The sequence below is a fragment of the Orcinus orca genome, chromosome 14, assembly GCF_937001465.1.
Source record: "Orcinus orca chromosome 14, mOrcOrc1.1, whole genome shotgun sequence".
In the NCBI taxonomy this organism is placed as follows: Eukaryota; Metazoa; Chordata; class Mammalia; order Artiodactyla; family Delphinidae; genus Orcinus; species Orcinus orca.
The window spans coordinates 58,374,775-58,396,057 of NC_064572.1; the positions used below are offsets into that span (position 1 = coordinate 58,374,775).

General features: G+C 35.3%; 1 protein-coding gene across 1 annotated transcript in view; it reads left to right on the forward strand.

The window, feature by feature from the left end:
- Positions 1 to 233: 233 nt before the first annotated feature.
- Positions 234 to 21,283, forward strand: part of HELLS (helicase, lymphoid specific) — a 38,876-nt gene continuing 17,826 nt past the window's right edge. Inside the window, exons 1-10 of the mRNA XM_004268364.4 lie at positions 234 to 423; positions 860 to 981; positions 5,724 to 5,846; positions 9,176 to 9,232; positions 11,684 to 11,720; positions 11,805 to 11,869; positions 14,678 to 14,719; positions 17,129 to 17,353; positions 17,733 to 17,915; positions 18,528 to 18,671. Of these exons, the coding sequence (XP_004268412.1) occupies positions 393 to 423; positions 860 to 981; positions 5,724 to 5,846; positions 9,176 to 9,232; positions 11,684 to 11,720; positions 11,805 to 11,869; positions 14,678 to 14,719; positions 17,129 to 17,353; positions 17,733 to 17,915; positions 18,528 to 18,671 (1,029 nt within the window). The 5' untranslated portion in view covers positions 234 to 392. The remainder of the gene's footprint in view (positions 424 to 859; positions 982 to 5,723; positions 5,847 to 9,175; positions 9,233 to 11,683; positions 11,721 to 11,804; positions 11,870 to 14,677; positions 14,720 to 17,128; positions 17,354 to 17,732; positions 17,916 to 18,527; positions 18,672 to 21,283) is intronic.

Below are 21,283 nucleotides of genomic sequence, written 5' to 3' on the forward strand. Positions count from 1 at the left end.
ATAGTGCGGCACCATCATCAATTAGGTGAGGAAACCGGGCCCTCCACGGTAGGCAGACTCGCCTAGTATCACACAGCTAGTTTAAGGCTGACTTCTGCAGCAGAACCCAGCTTCCCCAAACCCGAGGTCCTCGGAAAAGCTCACAGTCTCCCAAGAGAGTTCTGACGAAAACCAAACTTCGCCAAGTCTCGCGCCACCGGGACTCGGGGGCGGGGTGGAGAGCACGAAGTATCGCGAGATGACGGCGTTTTCCCGCGGAGGAGAAGCGCGCGTTTTTCTCTGGCTGGACACCTGGCCGGGAGACTGGGACCGGCAAGCGGCTGGGAGGTTTTAGCGCGCGGCGTTGCAGGCGCTGTGAGGAGGGCACCCGGTTCCGGAGTGTGTGTCCAGCCATGCCGGCGCAGCGCCCCGCTAGCAGTGGCGGTGAGTGAGGAGAACCTGCCTCCCGGAGCGGGCGGCGGTGTCCGGGGCGGGGGTGCGGGAGCAGCATGGAGAGACTGCCGCCGAGCTTTTGAGGGGAGAGGCGACCCCGGGCAGAGACTGAGGAGGAAAGGAGGGTTACCTTTTCTGTGGGGAGTGAGTGGGGGACACCCGGAACTGCGCATATTTGCATGGTATAGGAAATTTGACACAGGGGAGCTGCGTTTTCCCAAACATCTCCATTTGTAAACTGGGGTCCAGGCAACTTGTTGACATAGTGAAGGCTTAGGATTTCTTCTGAGAGGTGATACTGGCGTCCCCCTGGGTCTTCATGGTTTGCCGCAAATGCACCTGGGAAAGGGAGGAAGGTTGTTTACTCGGAAGTTGAGTAACTGGTCATTTTTTAAAGCTGCAATTTAAAAGCCTTGTCCCCTCCTAGGGTCCGTAGCTCCAGATGTGGTTGAACAGCCGGAGACTGCCGTGATTACTCCAGCCATGGTAGAGGAGGAAGAACAGCTTGAAGCTGCTGGGCTAGAGAGAGAGAGGAAGATGCTAGAAAAGGTAAAATAGGCATCAAGTTCATCGTCGGGGGTGTGGTTTGTGTGCTTAAGTTTACTAGTCTGGTTTTTCATCAGCTTTAAAACGGGCTTCCTTATTTATCTCTGTTTACCGATGCTATTTTTGAGAAACCTTTGCATGAGCTTTGAATGAGGCTTCTATCAGATATAGTCTTGGTCTATAAAGTGGCCTCATTTCTCTAAGGTGAGCATTTCAAATTGATTGTTTAGCTATTATAATTCTTCCAAAGTCGGTAGTGAATTATTTTTAGTGAATTCTTTCAGTGCTGTTTTCCACCTAAGTGATCAACTTGTTTTTTGCTTTCTTTTACATTTCTTGGACTATTGCCGAGTAAGATCCTTTAGGTTAAAATGTGATGTACTTTTTCAACGAATAGTTAATTATTCTTGTGGTTTTCTGGTACAGAGTATTTTGTAGGTTACTAAAAGCAGTTTTTAACCTCTTGAAAAACTTCAGTTTTTAAGTATATTTTATTCCAGCACTGTCCCACCCTGTTGCTTCATTATTGCATATGCAAGAAGACTGACACCTACTACATCTTATGTGCTGCCTACTAAGTGATTTTCTTGTAATAATTTATTTAACCCTCCCAGTATTATGGTTATTTAGGTACTTTTGATATCTCCACTTACATATGATGAAACTGAGGTAATTGGGGGTCAGGTCACACACTAGTGAACTCAAGTTTGGCTGTCTCCAGAGTTCTTGTCCTTAACACTAAACCTCTCTGAGGACATTAATATTGAATTAACTCCATGTAATTACAGAACTCCTCAAATTGGGGAATAATGCACTCCAAAGGCAAGTAATGAATTAGTTAGTCCCTGCTATTTTATATCAACAATAATGATAATTTTGTTAGCATTTTTGACACCTCATGATCATTTATGGTGAGTCAGTCACTGTTCTGAATGCTGTACATGTATTTTACTCATTGAATCCTCAATAGTATCAAGTAGATATCATTATTAAACTCATTATGATTACTATTATTAAACTTACTAGTTTAATTACTAGTATAAACTATTACTTTTATTAAAATAGTCTATAAACTAGGTTCTATTTTCATTCCACTTTACAGATGAGGAAACTGAGGCACCTAGAGGTTGCCTGGGGTCCCTCAGCTAGAGATGGTAATGTAGGCCATGTGGTTCCAGAATTCACACTTTTTAACCACCTTGCTATACTTTCACTCCAGTATATAATAGTTCCATTATTACTGATCATCTGTAGTTGACCATAATCCGGTAAGGTAGTATATTAACAAATTTTAATAGAATTGGGAGGCCAACCTTGAACCACCTTTACTCATTCTACGCATTCCTACAGTACTTTGTTAGACGGTATTATCCTTACTTACTTGATTCTTTCTCCCTTTGTTTCTTGAGGGCACATCACATTGTTTTGTTTTTGTAGGCTGTGCACCTGGCAAATAGTAGGCTATAGTAAATGTCTATTGAATTTCTAACTAAGGTAAAAGAATATTTTATAATATATTACCTAACATATATGATTATATAATAAAATAAATATACTTACTAGCCATTGTAACAAGGTGAATTGTAAAGGATGAATCCTGGGGCATGGTCCAGAGTAGAATCAACTCCAGAGATTGTAAGCGATAAACCCTTAATTTTGAGTAGTGTAGTTCACTTTTATAACCCATGAAGATTGTTGGTTAAGGAAATGCTATTTGAAGAAAGATATGAGGTGTAATAAGAATACATTTCAAGAATGCGTGAGTTCAAGTGAAGAAAGATTATTTTCACATTTAAAAAAGGTCTATCAGGGAATTCCCTGGCGGTCCAGTGGTTAGGACTCCAGGCTTTCACTGCTGTGGGCCCAGGTTCTTTCCCTGGTCCGGGAACCTGGATCCCACAAGAGATCCCACAAGTGGTGCGGTGCGGTGTGGACAAAAAAAAATTTTTAAATAAATAAATTTTAAAGGTCCGTCAAAATTTATAGTACCATAAGTATTGCTGATTAAACTAGGGGTCAAAATAACTTCTACTTTCAGTGAAATTTTTAAGCTCTTGAATATTTTGCAATCCTAAAGTTTTTTGGAATTGTTACTCTTGAGGGATAGGTATGGTACAACTAGCTTTTCTTTAGCAGTTATGCATCATAGAACTTAAAATAGCAATTTTTAATCCATTTTTCAGTACTTCCATGAATAAAGCTCTTTTCAATCCTATTAGTGCAGGGTGTAATTTGCTAAAAACCTAGTAGGATTGTGGTTCAATGTTATTATGTATCTTTTTATGTACAGGTATTGAAAGAATTTGATTACTTTTTGCCCTTGACACTTACAAATTATTCCCTCAGTGACTGTAGAGAAAATTCTAAGAATAAGTCTCTCTCTTACATGTCTTTGGAGCCAAAAAATTCAGTACACAAAAGTAATGATTCCTTTTCTTTTGGGAGAATTCAGTATTTATGGGCATATATTTAGAAGTACTTGAGAGAGGAAGAGCTAGCTTAAGTTCTTAATGAGAAGCATTTACTTTGCTTTAGGAGATTTGAAGGTTTGTGAAGATCCTGGAGAATGATTTTGACATTCATTTGCTACAGTTATTTTCTTTGACTTTTCACCTGCATTTCCTTTTGAAAGAAGTCATTGTTAGTCTAGAATACTTGAGAGTAGCTTTAACTTCTGTGTATGTGGGGGAAGGGGAATGGTAAGAGTTGTGAGGGTTCTTGGAAAGGTAAAAAAGGAAAACAGTTCATATTGTGTAACCTGAAATAGAACTCCCTCCGCAAAATAAAGAAATAAATAAAACTGGGGTTTGGGAGAGGTAATGGGGTAGACAGTGGAGAATTTATGCTCTTGGTGGCCACTGGCATACTCTCTCACTCTCTCATCAAGAGTTGCTTCCCGCCAGGCACTCAGTATTGAATACTTTCCACAGATGAAGCTACAATTTACTTTAATATTAACAAATAACAAAATTAAGTCAAGAGAGAGTAATGATAGATGAGAAGATTTACTACAGAATTATTTTGAAATACAGAAGACTGGGTTTAAAGGTTAACCATTGGCATATTCTAATTATATTATAAATTATTGTTCCATGATGGCGCCTTTAAGCTTTAATTACTTTAAAGATGTATGCTGATTTATTCTGAACAGGACTTAAGGCAGCAGATAAATTAAGCACAAAGTATTTTAACTAAAATAAAGTTAAGTTTAAGAATTCATTTTTATAAAGTTTTAAGTAATTTCATCTCATTTATAATATCCATTTCATTCAGTGACTGACTATTGTAATCATAGTAGTATGTTGGTAATAGTAAAAGAAAGGCTGTCCTAAAAGAACTGAAAATAGAATTTTATGAGACGTCAACAGATTATCTGCACGGGTAAGACTATGGATGATTTTTTAAAGATTTTTTATTTTCTTGTAATGCGCATGTATTTCATTAAATTTATTCTTAGGTATCTTATTGTCACTGCTTTTGTAATAGAAAATAAATTTATTTTGAAAGAAAAATTAGATGACATAACATCTGGGAAATATAAGTTAGTATATACTGGTGTCTGATTCATAAGGTCAAGCCTTAACACTAAATTAAATTTACCTCACACACACACACACTCAGGAGTGGAATTGCTGGTTAGTAAGATTTGCATATATTCAACTCTCACTTGACTTCAGCCCACTTAATGCTTTTCTTTTGAGTTCAGATTACAGTATTTGGTTGGCAAATTATGAACTGGATTTGGCCTTATGTCTGTTTTAGTGGAACACAACTTTTGTTTACATGTTGTCTATAACTGCTCGAAGGCAGATTTGAGTATTTGCAATACAAACCATATCATGCTGAAATATTTAAATATTTGCCCTTTGCCCTTTTACAGAAAATGTTTGTGGACCGTTGAACTATACTATTTATTTGTTGCTTTTGTTTTCTCTCTTGTGCCCTCTGTTATTGGTCTGTTAAAATGTTTAACTTTTATTGTGAATTGAGAGGGTTCCTCCTCAGCCACTAGACTGTTGTATACTCTTACAAATCAATAAATAAATGGTGTGTAAAAGTAATATGGAAAGCAGAGGTTTGTAAATGGAAGGCGTACAGAGGTGAAAGATAAAGGTAAGAGTATGAGAGTAGAAAGCTAAAAGGTAAGGGCAAAGCTTGGGCAACACAATACTGAGGAGGAAAGAGGCTTGTAAGAAATAAACAGTAGATTTAGCACGTTTAAATATTTTGACAATATAGTTTTTAAGTTCTAAAACTAGATGTTCTGATTCCTAGCCAATGAGACTATCTTTTAATTCCATTGCTCCTTCAAATTAAACTGGTGTATAAAATTTTTCTTTTCTGAAATGATTTGGTTTTGTAAAAACTTAAATACAACTTGAATTAATTATTTGCTTTCTCACTTTAATTTCAAATATTTTGAAAATGGACCTTCAATTCTGTAGATGCCAATAACCATATATTCAGTGTCTGAAATTTCAGTATTTTGGTAGCCAAGCTATACTTTGCCAGATTGCCTGTTGAACCCCAGAATCATATTTTTTTTAGCTATTCTAGGTTTTTGTTTGGAAGATAACCATTTTTAGTAAGTGAATTTAATATTATAAAAATATTTTTCATGAATTACAGGAAATATATTAAACCTAAAGAGCAGTTGTTTAGTCATCTTTGTTACACCTTATGCAAAAAAAATCAGTGTATGTCAGGAAACCGTTAATAATTATGGAAACTTTCTCTTTGGATAGGCTCGCATGTCTTGGGATAGAGAGTCCATGGACATTCGATATCGTAGACTTCAGCATTTGCTTGAAAAAAGCAATATTTACTCCAAATTTTTATTGACTAAAATGGAACAGCAGCAGTTAGAGGTATGTATATGTGATTGATTATAGCTAATAGCTTAAATTTTTAAAATAAGCTTTATTGAGATATAAATTACATACAATAAATTGCACACATTTTAAGAGTTAAATGAGTTTTGACCTGTGTAACCACCGGCACAGTCAAGATAAAGAACATTTCCATTATCCCAAGAAGTTTTCTTCTCTCAGTGGTCTCTGCTTCTGTCCCCGGACAACCACTGGTTTCTGTTTTCTGCCACTATAAATTAGTATTGTTTTTTCTAGAATATTATATAAATGGAATCATATGATAAGCACTCTTGGTGTCTCACTTCTTTAGCTCAGCATATTTTTAAGATTCACTTACATGTATTAATTTAGTAGATCATTTTTATTCCTAAGAAGCGTTCCATTGTATGAATATACCAACATTTTTTAAAAATTATGAATACTGTATTAATTAAATGAACAAGGATTAAGAACTAGGACATAAATATTTTTGCACCTACATTTCTGCTTCTCTTTCCCATCTCCTTGCCTCGTTTACCATCCTAACCCAGAGGTAATTACCATCATGAATTTTGTATTTATCATTTTTCTGCTTAAAAAAATAGTTTAACATATATCACATATGTATATATCCATAAACAGTGTGTATTTTTGGTCTTGCTTATTTTGAACCTTATAAGAATGGTATCATACTATATGTAGTTCTTCTGTAGTTTGCTTTTGTCATTCAAGATGTGTTTCATTCAAGAGTAACTGCTTCTAAGCAGACTTTAGAACAAAACTCCTGTTTTTAGTTCCAACTTCATCCTCACTGTGCTGCCTGCCAATCCCTGAGCTGTTGGAGTTTCCTCAATATAAATTGCTTTACTCCAAAATTTATTTTTTTATTCACCTGTTAACTGATTTTTATCCTGTCCAGTGATATTTTTTGGATGCCAGAAATTGAGAATTTTATGTTGCTCAGTCTCCTTTTCTAAAAATTGCTTTATTGAAATATAACTGATATACACAAAACTGTACATTTAAAAAATGTATACCCATGAAGCCACCACAACCAAGGTAACGAACATAACCATTAATTCCAAAAAATTCTTCCTGTCCCCCCATTTTTAATGAGATACAGTTGACATGTAACATTATATTAGTTTCAGGTGTACAGTGTAATGATTCAATATTTGTATATATTGCAAAATGATCACAGTAAGTCTAGTTAACATTGTCACTGTACACAGTTAAAAAACATTTTTCCCTTGTGACGGGAACTTTTAAGATTTATTCTCTTAACAACTTTCAAATATGCAATAAGTATTATTAATTATGGTCACCATGCTGTATAGTACATCCCCATCCATGACTTGTTTATTTTATAACAGGAAATTTATACCTTTTGACCTCCCCCCTCACCCCCCCCACCCCCCAACCACCGGTCTGTTCTCTGAATCTGTGAGCCTTTTTTTTTTTAAGATTCCACATGTAAGTGAAATCATACAGTATTTGTTTTTCTCTCTTATTTCACTTAGCATAATGCCCTCAAGGTCCATCCATATTGTCGCAAATAGCAAGATCACATTCTTTTTTTTATGGCTGAATTCTGCCCCTTTAATTTTCTCCCATCCCTCACTTCCTGTCTTCATCACCAGATAGCCACTGATCTGCTTTCTGTTATTATAGATTTGTTTGCATTTTCTGTTGGTGTTAGGTTCTTTTAGCTTTTATGTCTGAAAAAGTCTTCATCTACCTTTATTTTTGAAAGATTTTCTACTGGGTGAAGAATTTATTTTTCTTTAGTGCTTCCCCCCACCCACTTGCAGTATTTTAATGATGTTTCACTGCTTTCTAGCTTACATTGTTTCTAACAAAGCCAAAGTCCTTAGGATGGCCTACAAGACTATAAGCAGTCTGGTTGCCTCCCTCAACCCCCATACCTTTCAGACCTTGTTCTAGGTGTGTTTCCGGCCTTTAGGCCTTTGCACTGGCTGTTTTCTACTTGGAACCCTCTTCTCAATAGATATCTGCCTGGCTTACTTCATCATCATCTTCAAGCTTTGGCTTACATGTTTTCTCAATGAGACCTGCCCTGACAACCTTAAATAAAGTTACCTGGCACCTCCATCCTCACACTCCTGATCCCCTTTACCTTGTTCTTTTCTTCGCATTGCATTTATCATCTAAGACACTGTATAATTTATTTATAGTCCACTAGAAGTATGAAGATTTAAAAACTTGGGCAAGTGTCAGTACTACAATAAATCCTTTTGTCCCCATCATTCACATTTAACAGTTATCAATCAAGATTTCGCTACATTTGCTAAATTCTCTTTTTCCTTTGTTGAAGCCCTTTTTAACCCTTCGTTTGGTAAAATGAAACAGAAAAACAAATACCAAGCTTAATGACTCACTGTAAGGTAAATACTCTTTTAAACACCTCTTGGAAATGGTTTGAATCGTTTTCTGTCCTGCTTTTAAAGCTTTGTTAGGGGGCTTATGGAACAGCTTTTTTAGTCCAAGAATAACTTGGTCCCTCTTCTGAATGTTCTTGAAGCCCCATACATTAAGAGGCCCTTCAGCTTTGGCTGACGGGAATGTGAACTGTTCCCGAGCCCTTGTGAGCACAGGGATTTTTCTACCTGCTTTCTAGTTGCTCTTTTCCTGGCCTTCATTTTCTTACACTCACACACTGATCAGTACTCAGCCTGAGGATGCCACTACAGATCTTCAGAGCCTCTTTTGTATGAAACTGTCTCCTCTCTGATACTTGACCTTGGTTTGCTAGCTCCTCTGAGTTTTGCACTCTGTCTTTTCAACTCAGGAAGACTGTTGAGCACTATTTGGGTTCTCCCTCCATTATTTGCACTTGGAAGTTGCCTCCAGGCAGTAAGCTGGGCAATCAGAAGATTCACGTGGTTCGTGACAGTGTTCACTGTTCTTTGCTGCGTGTTGCTGAAAACCAGATATATTTTATCTAGATTTTAGTTGCTTGAGGCAGGAGGGTAAATCTGTTCACAGGACAGTGTTCACTGTCCTTTGCTGCATGTTGCTGAAAACCACTGATATATTTTATCTAGATTTTAGTTGCTTAAGGCAGGAGGGTAAATCTGTTCACAGGACAGTGTTCACTGTCCTTTGCTGCATGTTGCTGAAAACCATTGATGTATTTTATCTAGATTTTAGTTGCTTAAGGCAGGAGGGTAAATCTGTTCTCTGTTACTCCATAAAGGCTTGAAGCGCAAGTTCTTGTTTTTTAATTTTTATATACAGTTTCTTCATTGCGAACTTAAGTTATTTGAGATGTGTGTTTCATACTTTGCATTTTCCACTTTTGACACTAAGAAAAAATTATGTTACAGGAACAGAAGAAGAAAGAGAAATTGGAGAGAAAAAAGGAATCTTTAAAAGTTACTAAGGTAATAAATAGTAAGCTAGAATATTTTGTATATGTTACCTTAGATATCGAAGACATTCTCTTGTATTCTTTTGACTACTGATCATCTATTTAATCTTGATCTGCTAACCTATCTTTGTTGGTTACATAGAAATATGTAAAATCTGTTTCTCAGTATTTTATTTATTTATTTATTTAGGGTTTTTTTGGTCTCAGTATTTTAGATATATGGGAGGAGAGCTAAACTATGACCTTTTTAGTTTCTTGTTCTGTGGACTATATTTCATAATAGCAAAATTTCACTTTCTTATCTGGGGAAAAATCTGCAAATATTTTATACCTCAAGGCATTTTATAAGTCGCCAGCTCTTTTGGAGCATGTAATGCTTACTCTTCTTCATGCTTCTAACCTCATCATGTCAACTTGGAGCCATAAGAATAATCTAAATTTGTATCTTGTACATAGCTGTAGCAGTGGAACCAAAATTGGAACATATGACATATATGGTAATAGCATTTCAGATAGAGCATTCATTTAGGGATAGCCTGAATTTTAGATGTGATCTTTTTGGGGACTATGTTTTAACATGAGGCTGTTTAATGCCATATTGATAGGGATTGTACAAACAACACTTGTGTTAGTGAAAAGAGAAATAATAAAGGTAACATTTATTGAGTACTTACTATGTGCCGGGTATTGTTCTAAGCTTTACATGTTTTTACTTAACTCTCAAAGCAGCTCTGTTAGGTAGAGATACTGTTATTATCTACATTTTATGTATAAAGAAGCTGATGCAAGGAGATAAAGCACAGTTCATCCTCATTATTTATAGATCCCATACTTGCCACTTAGCCTATTTGCTAAAATTTGTCACTTGTGTTTTTGTGGTCATTCAGACATGTGTATATGCAGAATGGCAAAAAATTAAGAGTCCCAACATGCACACTCCCAGCTGAGGTCAAACAAAGCTATCTGCCTTATTTAAGTTGTCACAGTGTAAACAAGTGTCCTCTTTGTGGTCTATTTAATGCCATGATTTTTGCATTTTTGTGGTTTTGGTGGTTTTGCTGTTTAAAAGACTGTCAGCCACATTGTGCTGAAGTGCTGTCTACTGTTTCTGTTGCAAGAAGGCTGTGATGTTCCTTATGGAGAAAATAGGTGTGTTAGATAAGCTTCCTTCATATGTGAGTTACGATGCTGTTGGCTTTGAGTTCAGTGTTAATCAGCATATGTTTTAAATGAGCTGTGTTTAAACAGCAACATACATAAAATAGGGTTATGTGTTGAGCAGTTGATGAAGATGTGACCAGAGGCTTGCAGGAACCTAAACTTGTATTTCTTCTAGATGCACTGATTCAGTGTTCACTAGTTCAGTATTCACAGCGACTTTACAGAACACAACTATTGTGAATGAGAATTGACTAACTTTGAAGGTCACATATCTAATAAATAGTAATGCCAGGATTTGAACCTAGGATTAATTTCGGATTCCACACTTAATTTCTATACCAAACTGCCTTTGTTAGAAAATATCAAAATGCCAATAGGAAAAATAGGTAGGGTATCTTTAAGTCCAGTTACTTGATTCTTAGTGTGGTTATTGGTGATGTTAAAGTACATAGCAGATGACTCTGCAACAAAAGCAATTGTGGAAAACTGATGTTTGACTCAGTTGTGAATTCCAGGAGCTTATTTTGGGTTTTTGAAGAATGTACTTATAATTTTACTGGCTTAATCATTTACTCGGTACTCTTCAAACTGCCGATTTCAATCAGCCTTCACTTTCACCAAGCTAACTTTTTATACCAGGTTTTGGGTTTTTTTCCCTTTATTCTAAAGGTGTCAACCATTAAATTCTGCCTATTCCATTTCACTAGTCTCTTTTGGTATTGTCTTTTTTAATCCTTTAAATTTTTCACTTCATTTTTATATTTACCTTATTTCTTTGTCATTTTTATTTTTCATACATGTTGTCTACCTATTCTTTGCCAGCTCTCATTCTGAAACTTTGTTTTTGAACACTTCTTCCTTTCCCTTATCTCCTTTCTCTAGTAATTTTTCAGTTGGTTTTCTCTTTTATTTCTACTGTCAGTTGTATTTAACTTATAAATTATACTGAAAATGAGTACTCCTTCCATACCATACCCAGTGAGTATCTTCAGCATAAATATACAGTTAGAGAAGATGTACATGGTAATTTCAAAATAAAAATGCCTTCTTTGTTTAGTTTTGAAATGTCTCTTACATGGAAGAAAACTGAGGAAAGTAGAGTCTTTGGGAAAAAGTAGAGGGATATGGTTACGAACAAGTTATAGTAGGGAAATACAGAAAAAGATTACCTTTTGGTAAGCATAATAGTGAAGAGTTGTGGATGTGGTTCAACTGCAAGGAAAGCTAACCTAATCAGTGCCTTTTAACATGTAATACCGTAGAAGTCTTTAGGAAAATAATACTCTAAATCCTTGTTTTGTAGGGTAAAAATTCCATTGATGCAAGTGAGGAGAATGCAGGTAAATTTCCTTGTTCCAGTTTTGAAGACTATGTGTTTATATTTTTGTTTTAATTACTATAAAAAATAAAAATTTTTTTTATAGTTATGAGAAAGAAAAGAGGAAGAGAAGATGAATCATACAGTATTTCAGAGGTCATGTCAAAAGAGGTAAAAATAAAGGGGGAGGGACACATAAGATTCGATGTTGAGTAAAACCTATTGTGGGTTTTGAACCACCTTAAAGCTGTATTGATTACTGTTATTTACCTGGGTTTTCAGCCAGTTAAGTGTTTTAAGGAGGAAGATGGTAGGTACCATCTTCCTGTTTGTTAAAGGAGCATGAGCTTGGCCTAATCAGAAATTATTATAACTTCTTAGAACCTCAAAACTGTATCTTAAGAACTCTGTTCTTTGTTTGAAAACCATTAAGGAACTAAAATCATAAACTCATTTCTAAAGCCATTTCTTTTTTCACCTTCTCACGTATTACCTCATTAAATAGAAACTAATTAAAGAGTGTCCTCAGTTATGACAAACCCTAAATATTCCTTAAGCATAATTTAATGTATCACATTCTTAATATTAAAAAAATTCTAACCTTAATTACCTACTCCATTTTTCTTTTACCTGAGATTCTAACTCTTTACATCTTCATAAGGTATAAAGTTTCACATAATACTTGTCTTTAGTCTAGGGATGTACTCTGATATTTTCCCTTTTTTCCCATTTAAAAATAATAGTTGAGACCCACTCAATTTATTATGGAACACACTCAGCCTGCAGTTTGAAAACACTATTAATGAGATTTATTGAAGTTTAGCTAATCACACGGCTGTTATTTTAATTCATCAAATGTTGGTGGCATATCTGTTATGGACAAACTTTGTTCTAAGTGGATAAGATCAATTAGTAAAGAAAGGTAATTGTAATAGGAAAGAAGCTTTTGTATTATAAGTTAGTCACTAAAGGGATGTTGCCTATAAGCTTAAATTATACATAATGGCCCATCTCTGGAAACCCTGCTTCCCAGGAATGAGCATTAAGCTACAATACCTTTGTTTAGCTCACAGGAAACATCCTGACCAGGCCCACCTGTGAATGACTGCAGGGAGGAAGAAATTAACACATCCCCTCCAGAGGCTGATGGGAACCAGGAAATGTTTGACTTTACTCCACCACCACCACCCCCTTTTAGTATAAAAGGAGCCTGAATTCTAACTCAGGCAAGATGGTTCTTTGGGGCATGAGCCCACCATCTTCTCGGTTTGCTGGCTTTCCGAATAAAATTGTTATTCCTTGCCCCAGCAACTCGTGTCTTTTGATTATTGGCCTGTCAAGCAGTGAGCAGTACGAGCTTAGACTCGGTAACATAATCACTGTCTTTGCCTTAGCCTATCAGTGAGAAAAATTTAGAAGGAAGTAGTCAAATATAATTGGATAATTGGAAAATGCTATTGAGCATATAAAGGGGCTCTTAACTCAAGCAGGAGGTTCATAAAGGTTTCATCTAGGAAGTTGAGACTTGGATAAAAGTTAAATCATTTAGAGGTGGGGTAGGTTAATAGGGAAATAGTAAGATATAGGGAGGATACTGGGGATGTGTTGTAGGAAGAGAAAATAACCTTTGACCAATGTCCAGAGGCAGGAAGTTCCTGGAAAGTTAAAAAAACTTAAAAGGAAATTATATTTGGCTCCAGTTTGTAAATAAACAAGTGGTGAAGGATGAAGCTATAGAGGTAAGCAGTGTCAGGAGTTTAGGAGGTTTAATTTCTAAAAAGAATGCTTAGTAATTGGTATCGTTTTGAGTCATTCACAAATTGTTCTCCAAAAAGGTTCAGCTTATCTATCCATTTTAAAAGACAGCTCTTCTATCCGTTCTCTATATAAAATCTCTTCGGCCTTAGAATATGAATATCATCTATACTTACATAATACTTTACATATACACATGTATGTGGTGTCATTCACTTACATGTCCTGTCATTTTCCTGTGTATCTCAAATTTGAGATATGCTTAAAATTTCTTGAATGTATCATACTATTTTATTCCCTTGGTCCTCTGCACATGCTATTCTTTCTGCTTGAAATACAGCCTAATTCTGTCTTTAACGATTATCCCTTGATGACAACTTTTTCAGATAATTTCATATAATACTCTCCTAAGTCACCAGGGACATTGTCTCCTTACCCTTAGCATCTAGTAGGTAATTCAAAATCAGAACACTTTTATTCTGTATTTTTAATGTATTTGTCTTTGCCTCTTGCTCAGGATTGCAAACTCAGTCCTCTAATCCAGAGAGAGGCCTAAAGTGGGCTGGAGTTGGGACTGTAGTACATTTGGGAGTGAATACTTGAATAATGGTAGTAACCTAGAGCAGGGTTTGGAGAACTTTTTTTGTAAAGGGCCAGATGGTAAACATTTTTGGCTTTCAGTAGTTTTGTGGGTAACTAATCAACCCTGAACTTTGCCATTGTATCCAGAAAGCAGTCATAGATTGCAAACCAGTGAGCCTGATTTTGTTCTAATTAAACTTTATTTAGACATTTATAAAAACAGGTTGCCGGCTGGAGTTGGTCCACGGTCTGTAGTTTGCCAGCCTCTGTACTAGAGGACTTCGTGAATTTGGACTTAGTCTATTCAGATAAGCTTTAACTAAAAAAAAAAAAGCTGGAAGATTTAGGAGTAAATATCCCAATTTTTAAGCGCTGCTAACGAATTCAGAATTTTATAAGATGCTATCGGCTTCATTCCCTATGAATTCATGGCATGATGGTGTAAAGAAAATAAAAGACCTGAACTGTTTAAAAAAAAAAAAAGATTCTATGGGCTTAATTTTGTCTGAGGTCCACCTGTATTCTAATTACCTTCAAGGCTTATCCCCATTTCCTGGCATAAAATCAGAACAAGAATAAATGTTAAATAAATGAATGAACCACATTCGTTGTTATTTTGTTTTTGTTTTCTCAATGTTTTAGGAAATTTTGTCTGTGGCTAAGAAAAGTAAAAAGGAGAATGAGGTAAGAGATTTATAATAGATATTAAATTTAGGAGTCATATTTGCTTCCCTGATCTCTTAATCACCAGTGTACATTTTTTCTCACTAGTTATCCTATTTCTTAGCTTTTTTTAAAAAAAATAACCATTTGGCTTTTTTTATCCTAACATCCTTCTTATATATCAAGTTTAGGTGGTCTATTGCATGTTCCTTAGTGTGTAAATATTAATTTATGGGTCTTTGGGAGCCTAGCAATGATGCAAGTAACTGTAACCATATGGATATATACATTCCACATGTATATATTCCATAGCTTGTGGAAGCCCTGAGGGATACTTTAATCTTATTTCTGGCCTTCAAGATTTTCTTTGGTTCTGTTTGGGAAGGCTTGATTTTACTCCCACCCCAACCCCTCATTTTATGTAGAGAGGTTCCTTGTTACCTGAGTATTTACTATCCAAACCCCTATAATTACAGGATTTATTCTTTGTTCAGTATAAGGATTTGTTTATGATGCAGTTATAACCCAACTATGTTTAATGTAAATAAGATTAAGTAAGCATATTTTTAATAAATATTTAGTTGCATTTTTAAAGATAAAGCCCAATCTAATCTTCTACCACAATTTACTATGGAATTGACATTTTATAATATACAATAAATAAACATTGATCTTGTGTTCATTTGGAAGAATTCTGACAAATGTATACATCTGTGTAACTATTATCCAAATCAAGATTTAGAACCTTATTATGGTAGAAGGATCCCTTGTATCCCTTTCCAGTCATTTCCCCACCCCAAACCTAAAGGCAACTGCCTCTTGACTTCTATTATAGTAGTTTTGCCCAATTTTTTAAAAAACTTCTATCACAATCTAGTTTTCATACAAATGAAATATAAATAGTATTCTTTTATTTCCTGCTACTTTTCATTCAGCGTGGATAATAATCATTGATGTTGTTGAGTTTGTTGCTAGTCGGTTTCTTTTTATTGCTGAGTAGTATTCCATTGAATATTATAATGTCTTAATCCATTTTCTTCATGAGCATTTGGATTGTTTCCACTTTGTGACTATTCTGAATGAGGCTGCTATGATAATTTGTGTAAAGATATTTGTGTGGACATGTTTTGATATTTTTTCTGTATATACCTAGGAATGGAATTGCTGGGTCATATGGTAAATGTAATTCAACTTTATAAGAAAGTACAGATCTTTTTCCAAAGTGAACACACCATTTTACTCTATTGCCAGCATTTCATGTTGTTAATCTTTTTGATTTTAACCGTTCTACTGAATGTGAAATGAATCTCATGTAGTTTTATTTTGCATTTTCTTAATTACTAATGTAGAGTTTATTTTCATGTTTGTAATGGCTGTTTATATGTTTTCTTTTGTAAAGTTTCTGTTCATATCTTTTGCCCAGTTACTGGGTTATTTGTCGTTTTGTTGATATACGAGTTCTATAATCTCATTGTTGTCACATATATAGACTGTATTTTCTTTAAGTTCGTGGCTTGCCTACTCATTTTCTTAATGATATCTTTTAATAAGCAGAAAATTTTAAGTTTTGTAATAGCCCAAATCATTACCTTTTTTCTTTTGGTGGTTAGTGCTTTTTTGTCTTGTATAAGAACTGTTTGTCTATCACAGAATTATCAAGTTATTCTGTTTTCTTATAAAAGTTTTATGGTTCTGGGTTTGATGTTTAGGTATATCATTTCATCACAGATTTTATGTAGGGAGTGGTGAAACTCAAGTTTCCTATTTTTCCAGTTGAATATCCAGTTGTGGCATCATTTATAAGACTTACCATTTGTAAGACTTCCCTTTGAATTGACTTAATCCTTGTTTTCATTTTCTTAGAATAGAGTTGTGGACATAGCTAACCAGTAAAAATCTACCATTGGTCATAAGTTGGTGCTGTGTCACAAACAGATAAATTGACATTCTTAAGTTTGATATAGTGAGTTTTTAAACTGTATTTACTTTGCCCCTTTGCCTGTAGTGAAAGTAATTACTTAGATGAAAGTAAATATTTTTATGCTCCTTGAAAATAATTTTTTTAACAGACATTATCTGTTATCCTGCCTATGGATGAAGGAAATTATTAAGAAAATAGTTTAATAAATTCTTGGGTAGCATATTTTAGAGGTTTGGAAGGGATGTTTAATTGTAAAGGTCATTTCAGAAGTATATGCCTGTTATATGTAAGGGTTATTTTCAGAAGTGTTTTTTTTTTTCCAGTGGCTTTGAATTTGTGGGGGAATGGAATTAACTGTCTAGAGGGTTTTATTAAACATGTAGCTTTATTTTTTCATACCCAATGATTATACGACTGGGCAAATTTTGATTAGCAGTTACATTTTCTGATTAATGGAGGGTAGCAGCATTATTATGTATTAAACTTCTAATTAAACTTTTTCTTTACAGGATGAAAGCTCCTCTTCTAATCTCTGTGTAGAAGATCTTCAGAAAAATAAAGATTCAAATAGTAAAATTAAAGATAGATTATCTCAAACGGTTAGGCAAAATACTAAATTCTTTTTTGACCCAGTTCGGAAATGTAATGGACAGCCAGTACCCTTTCAGCAACCAAAACACTTCACAGGAGGAGTGATGCGATGGTACCAAGTGGAAGGCATGGAATGGCTTAGGGTAATGAATCCTCAATTTTAATACAAGATATTGGTTCATTTCTATATGATAACCTATTAATATGATGTAACACAACTTGAGTTGTTCCTTCTGTGTTTCACTATTATATATAAAACAAACACTTCTGTGTAAATACTTATTTTCTAACTTATTTACCCAGAGTAAATTTTTGAAAGTGAAAAATTATCTTATTCAAGGCTACCAACATTTTTATGGCTTTGATAACTGAGTTCCCACAAGTGTTGTTATAACTTATGGTGTAAATATGTCAGTCTCATCATAATTATCATCTTTGGGTTAAAAGAAGAAATAAACTTACTGCTGATTCAATAGGTGTTTATGTCAGCATTTAAATACAGTGTATATTATTTTTGTCCAGATGCTTTGGGAAAATGGAATTAATGGCATTTTAGCAGATGAAATGGGATTGGGAAAGACAGTTCAATGCATTGCTACAATTGCATTGATGATTCAGAGAGGAGTACCTGGACCTTTTCTCGTCTGTGGCCCTTTGTCTACACTTCCTAACTGGATGGCTGAATTCCAAAGATTTACACCAGAAGTAAGACATGTTTCCTTTTGTTAAATATATTATCATTACAAATGTTTTATTGTTTTGTTGCCTGAATTAAGCTATACATCTCTTACTAAAATTATGTTGATTTCTGTGTAGCACTATATCTTATTTGACTTATCTTTCAGTCTCAGCAGTACCTTCTCTAAGTTTATATAGAATAAACTAAGTTTCCATAGTAATCTCAGACATCTTGCCTAAAACATCCCTGGGTGGTTTTTAGTGCCTTGAATAATTTGACTCACCTGAGATAGACCTGGGTAGAATTTATTTTTAATTCTGTTCATTCTTATTATGGTATTTTCCTTCCATACCTATGCATTTTAGCCACATCATTGCCTTATGAGAGTATATATTCCAAAAATAACTTCGCCATCTCTCTCACCTTACACTCAATTTGGTTTTATGGCTTTTTTATCCTCCCATAGTAGCCCAATAATTTATTAGAATTGATTGACTCATTTTGTTATAGAAGTATAGAAGTAAAGTTAAGTTAAATTATATTTTTTCTTTCAGAAATGATTAACTTCATATTTTACAAATTGTTGTTATTTACATTTTGTTCTAAAGTTGGTTATAAATCAATATAAAATCTTTCAGATTCCTACTATGTTATATCATGGTACCCAGCAAGAACGTCGAAAATTGGTAAAGCATATTCACAAACGGAAAGGGACATTGCAGATTCATCCTGTGGTGATCACTTCATTTGAGATAGCCATGAGAGACCGAAATGCATTACAGGTATGAATGGTCTTATTGGATTCTTTGTAATCCATAAATCACATTTTTCTTAACTTACAACACTGTGTCACCATCCAGTAGCATTTGTTTATTTTTTCTGATGGAAGTAATAGATTGCATTGTGCATATTCCTTTAGAACCTGGAGGTTTATATTAACAGAAAGATTGATGGGCTTCCCTGGTGGCGCAGTGATTAAGAATCTGCCTGTCAGTGCAGGGGACACGGGTTCGAGCTCTGGTCCGGGAAGATCCCACATGACGTGGAGCAACTAAGCCCGTGTGCCACAACTACTGAGCCTGCACTTTAGGGCCCGTGAGCGACAACTACTGAACCTGTACGCCACTGAAGCCCACGTGCCTAAAGCCGTGCTCTGCAACAAGAGAAGCCACCACAGTGAGAAGCACATACACCGCAACGAAGAGTAGCCCCCGCTTGCCACAGCTAGAGAAAGCCCACGCTCAGCAATGAAGACTCAATGCAGCCAAAATAAATAAAATAAATAAATTTAAAAAAAAAAAGAACGATTGACATGAAGGTTGTAGTCTCTAACAAGAAAATTAAAGCCTTTGGTACTTTAATCTATAGCCACGACACCATTTTATTTATTCATTTATTTTTTAATTTTAAAATTAAAATTTTTTTCCTTGTTTTCTTTTTTTAATTTAATTTAATTTAATTTTTTTGGCTGCACCGCACAGCATGCAGGATCTTGGTTTCCCGGCCAGGGAGCGAACCCGTGCCCCCTGCAGTGGAAGCACAGAGTCCTAACCACTGTACCACCAGGGATTCCCTCCACAACACCATTTTAAAATCAACCAGACATAGACCTAATCTGTGAATGTATTACAGATGTCTCTGACAAGTGCTTTAAGTATGTAGAACTTATCCATTTAATTTTAATTAAATAGTGGAATATATGAAGACAAGTTATTTTTTATTATCTTATGGACCTACTATGGCATAACATTCCCATATCTGTTTTTCTTTGTGTTGTAGCTACTTATTTATTAGTGCCCAAGTTATTGTAATGCAGTTGGAAAATGGACTTCTCATTGCCTCTCTCAGTTCAGTTTTTGGTGTTTTTTTTTCCTTCGGTACATGGGCCTCTCACTGTTGTGGCCTCTCCCGTTGTGGAGCACAGGCTCTGGACGCGCAGGCTCAGCGGCCATGGCTCACAGGCCCAGCCGCTCCGCGGCCTGTGGCCCGGACCAGGGCACGAACCCGTGTCCCCTGCATCGGCAGGCAGACTCTCAACCATTGCACCACCAGGGAAGCCCCATTTTTTGGTGTTTTGAACTTCTTCCTCACTGCTCCATGTATTTCACATACAGTTCTTTACTGCTTTGTTTTACTCTGACCAGTACAGTTGACGCTTGAACAACATGGGGGTTAGGGGCGCCAACCCTATGTGCAGTAGAAAGTTTGCATATATTTTATAGTGGGCCCTCCATATCTGCAGTTCTGGATATGGATTCAACCACTCATGAATCCTGTAGTACTATACGTGGTATTTATTATTGAAAAAAATCTGCATATGAGTGGACCCGTGCATTTCAAACTTGTGTTACTCAAGATTCAGCTGTATGTAAGATTTTACTTGTGTGCTGGTAGAACTTTGGAATGTGTTTTGCAGTTATGTCTTCACAGTAAAAGTGATACATATTGCATGTAGGAAAAAGCAGTGTACAGAAAGACCTGAAAGCACTTGTAATTCTACCTGAGAATTACTACTGCTGTGTTATATAACTATTGTTAGCATATAGGTATAATTTATAAATATGGTAATACTTTATGTTGCTTATTGAAACACCTGTTTTCTACTAAATAATATAACATGAAGATCTTCTAATTATTTTGATTACCATAGCCAGACCATATTGAAACAATAAGCTTCCTTGTCAATTCCATTTGCCAGTGGCTAGAATTTTTGTAATTTTCCCTTTCACTGAGTTTTTATTATTATATCAAGGATCCTAGCTTTAGGGGTTGATGGCATTGGGGGTACAGAACTCCTATTCCTGAGTGGCAGCAGAAGTAAATGAGTCCATTTACTAATTCATTTATCAGATTCCTCATCATTTCTGTTGCATTGGGTTTTCTTTTTTGCTTATTCATTTATGAAGGATGTTGTATATTTTGTTTCATTTTTTTAAGGTAGATATAGTGAGAGATTATTCAGGCTATCTGATTTGTTTGCCTTATTATCAGAAAAAAAGTTCCAAGTTTTTTATTAAAGAAGTCATAATATTATTTTAAGCTATGAATGTATAAAGTAAAATGCAAAAGATGTCCCATTTCATACTCTTCCCCCAATTTGCTAATCCCATTATCCAAGGATACCTACAGTTGCCAGTTTGGTACTTATATTTCCCAGAAATATTGCATATTTCTGTATTTTTACACAGTAAAACAGAGGAACTTTAAGTTTGCTTAATCAAGATAAAAGAGCACAGATATTAAAGATGAGAAATTAAAACAATTTTCATGACAACTTAATGAAAGTAAATGGTTAGCTTTCTGTGAAGATATACATTACCAAAATTAGCTCCAGAAGAAAGGAAAAACCTAAACAAACCAATAACTATGTAAGAAGTTGAGAATACCATCAGAT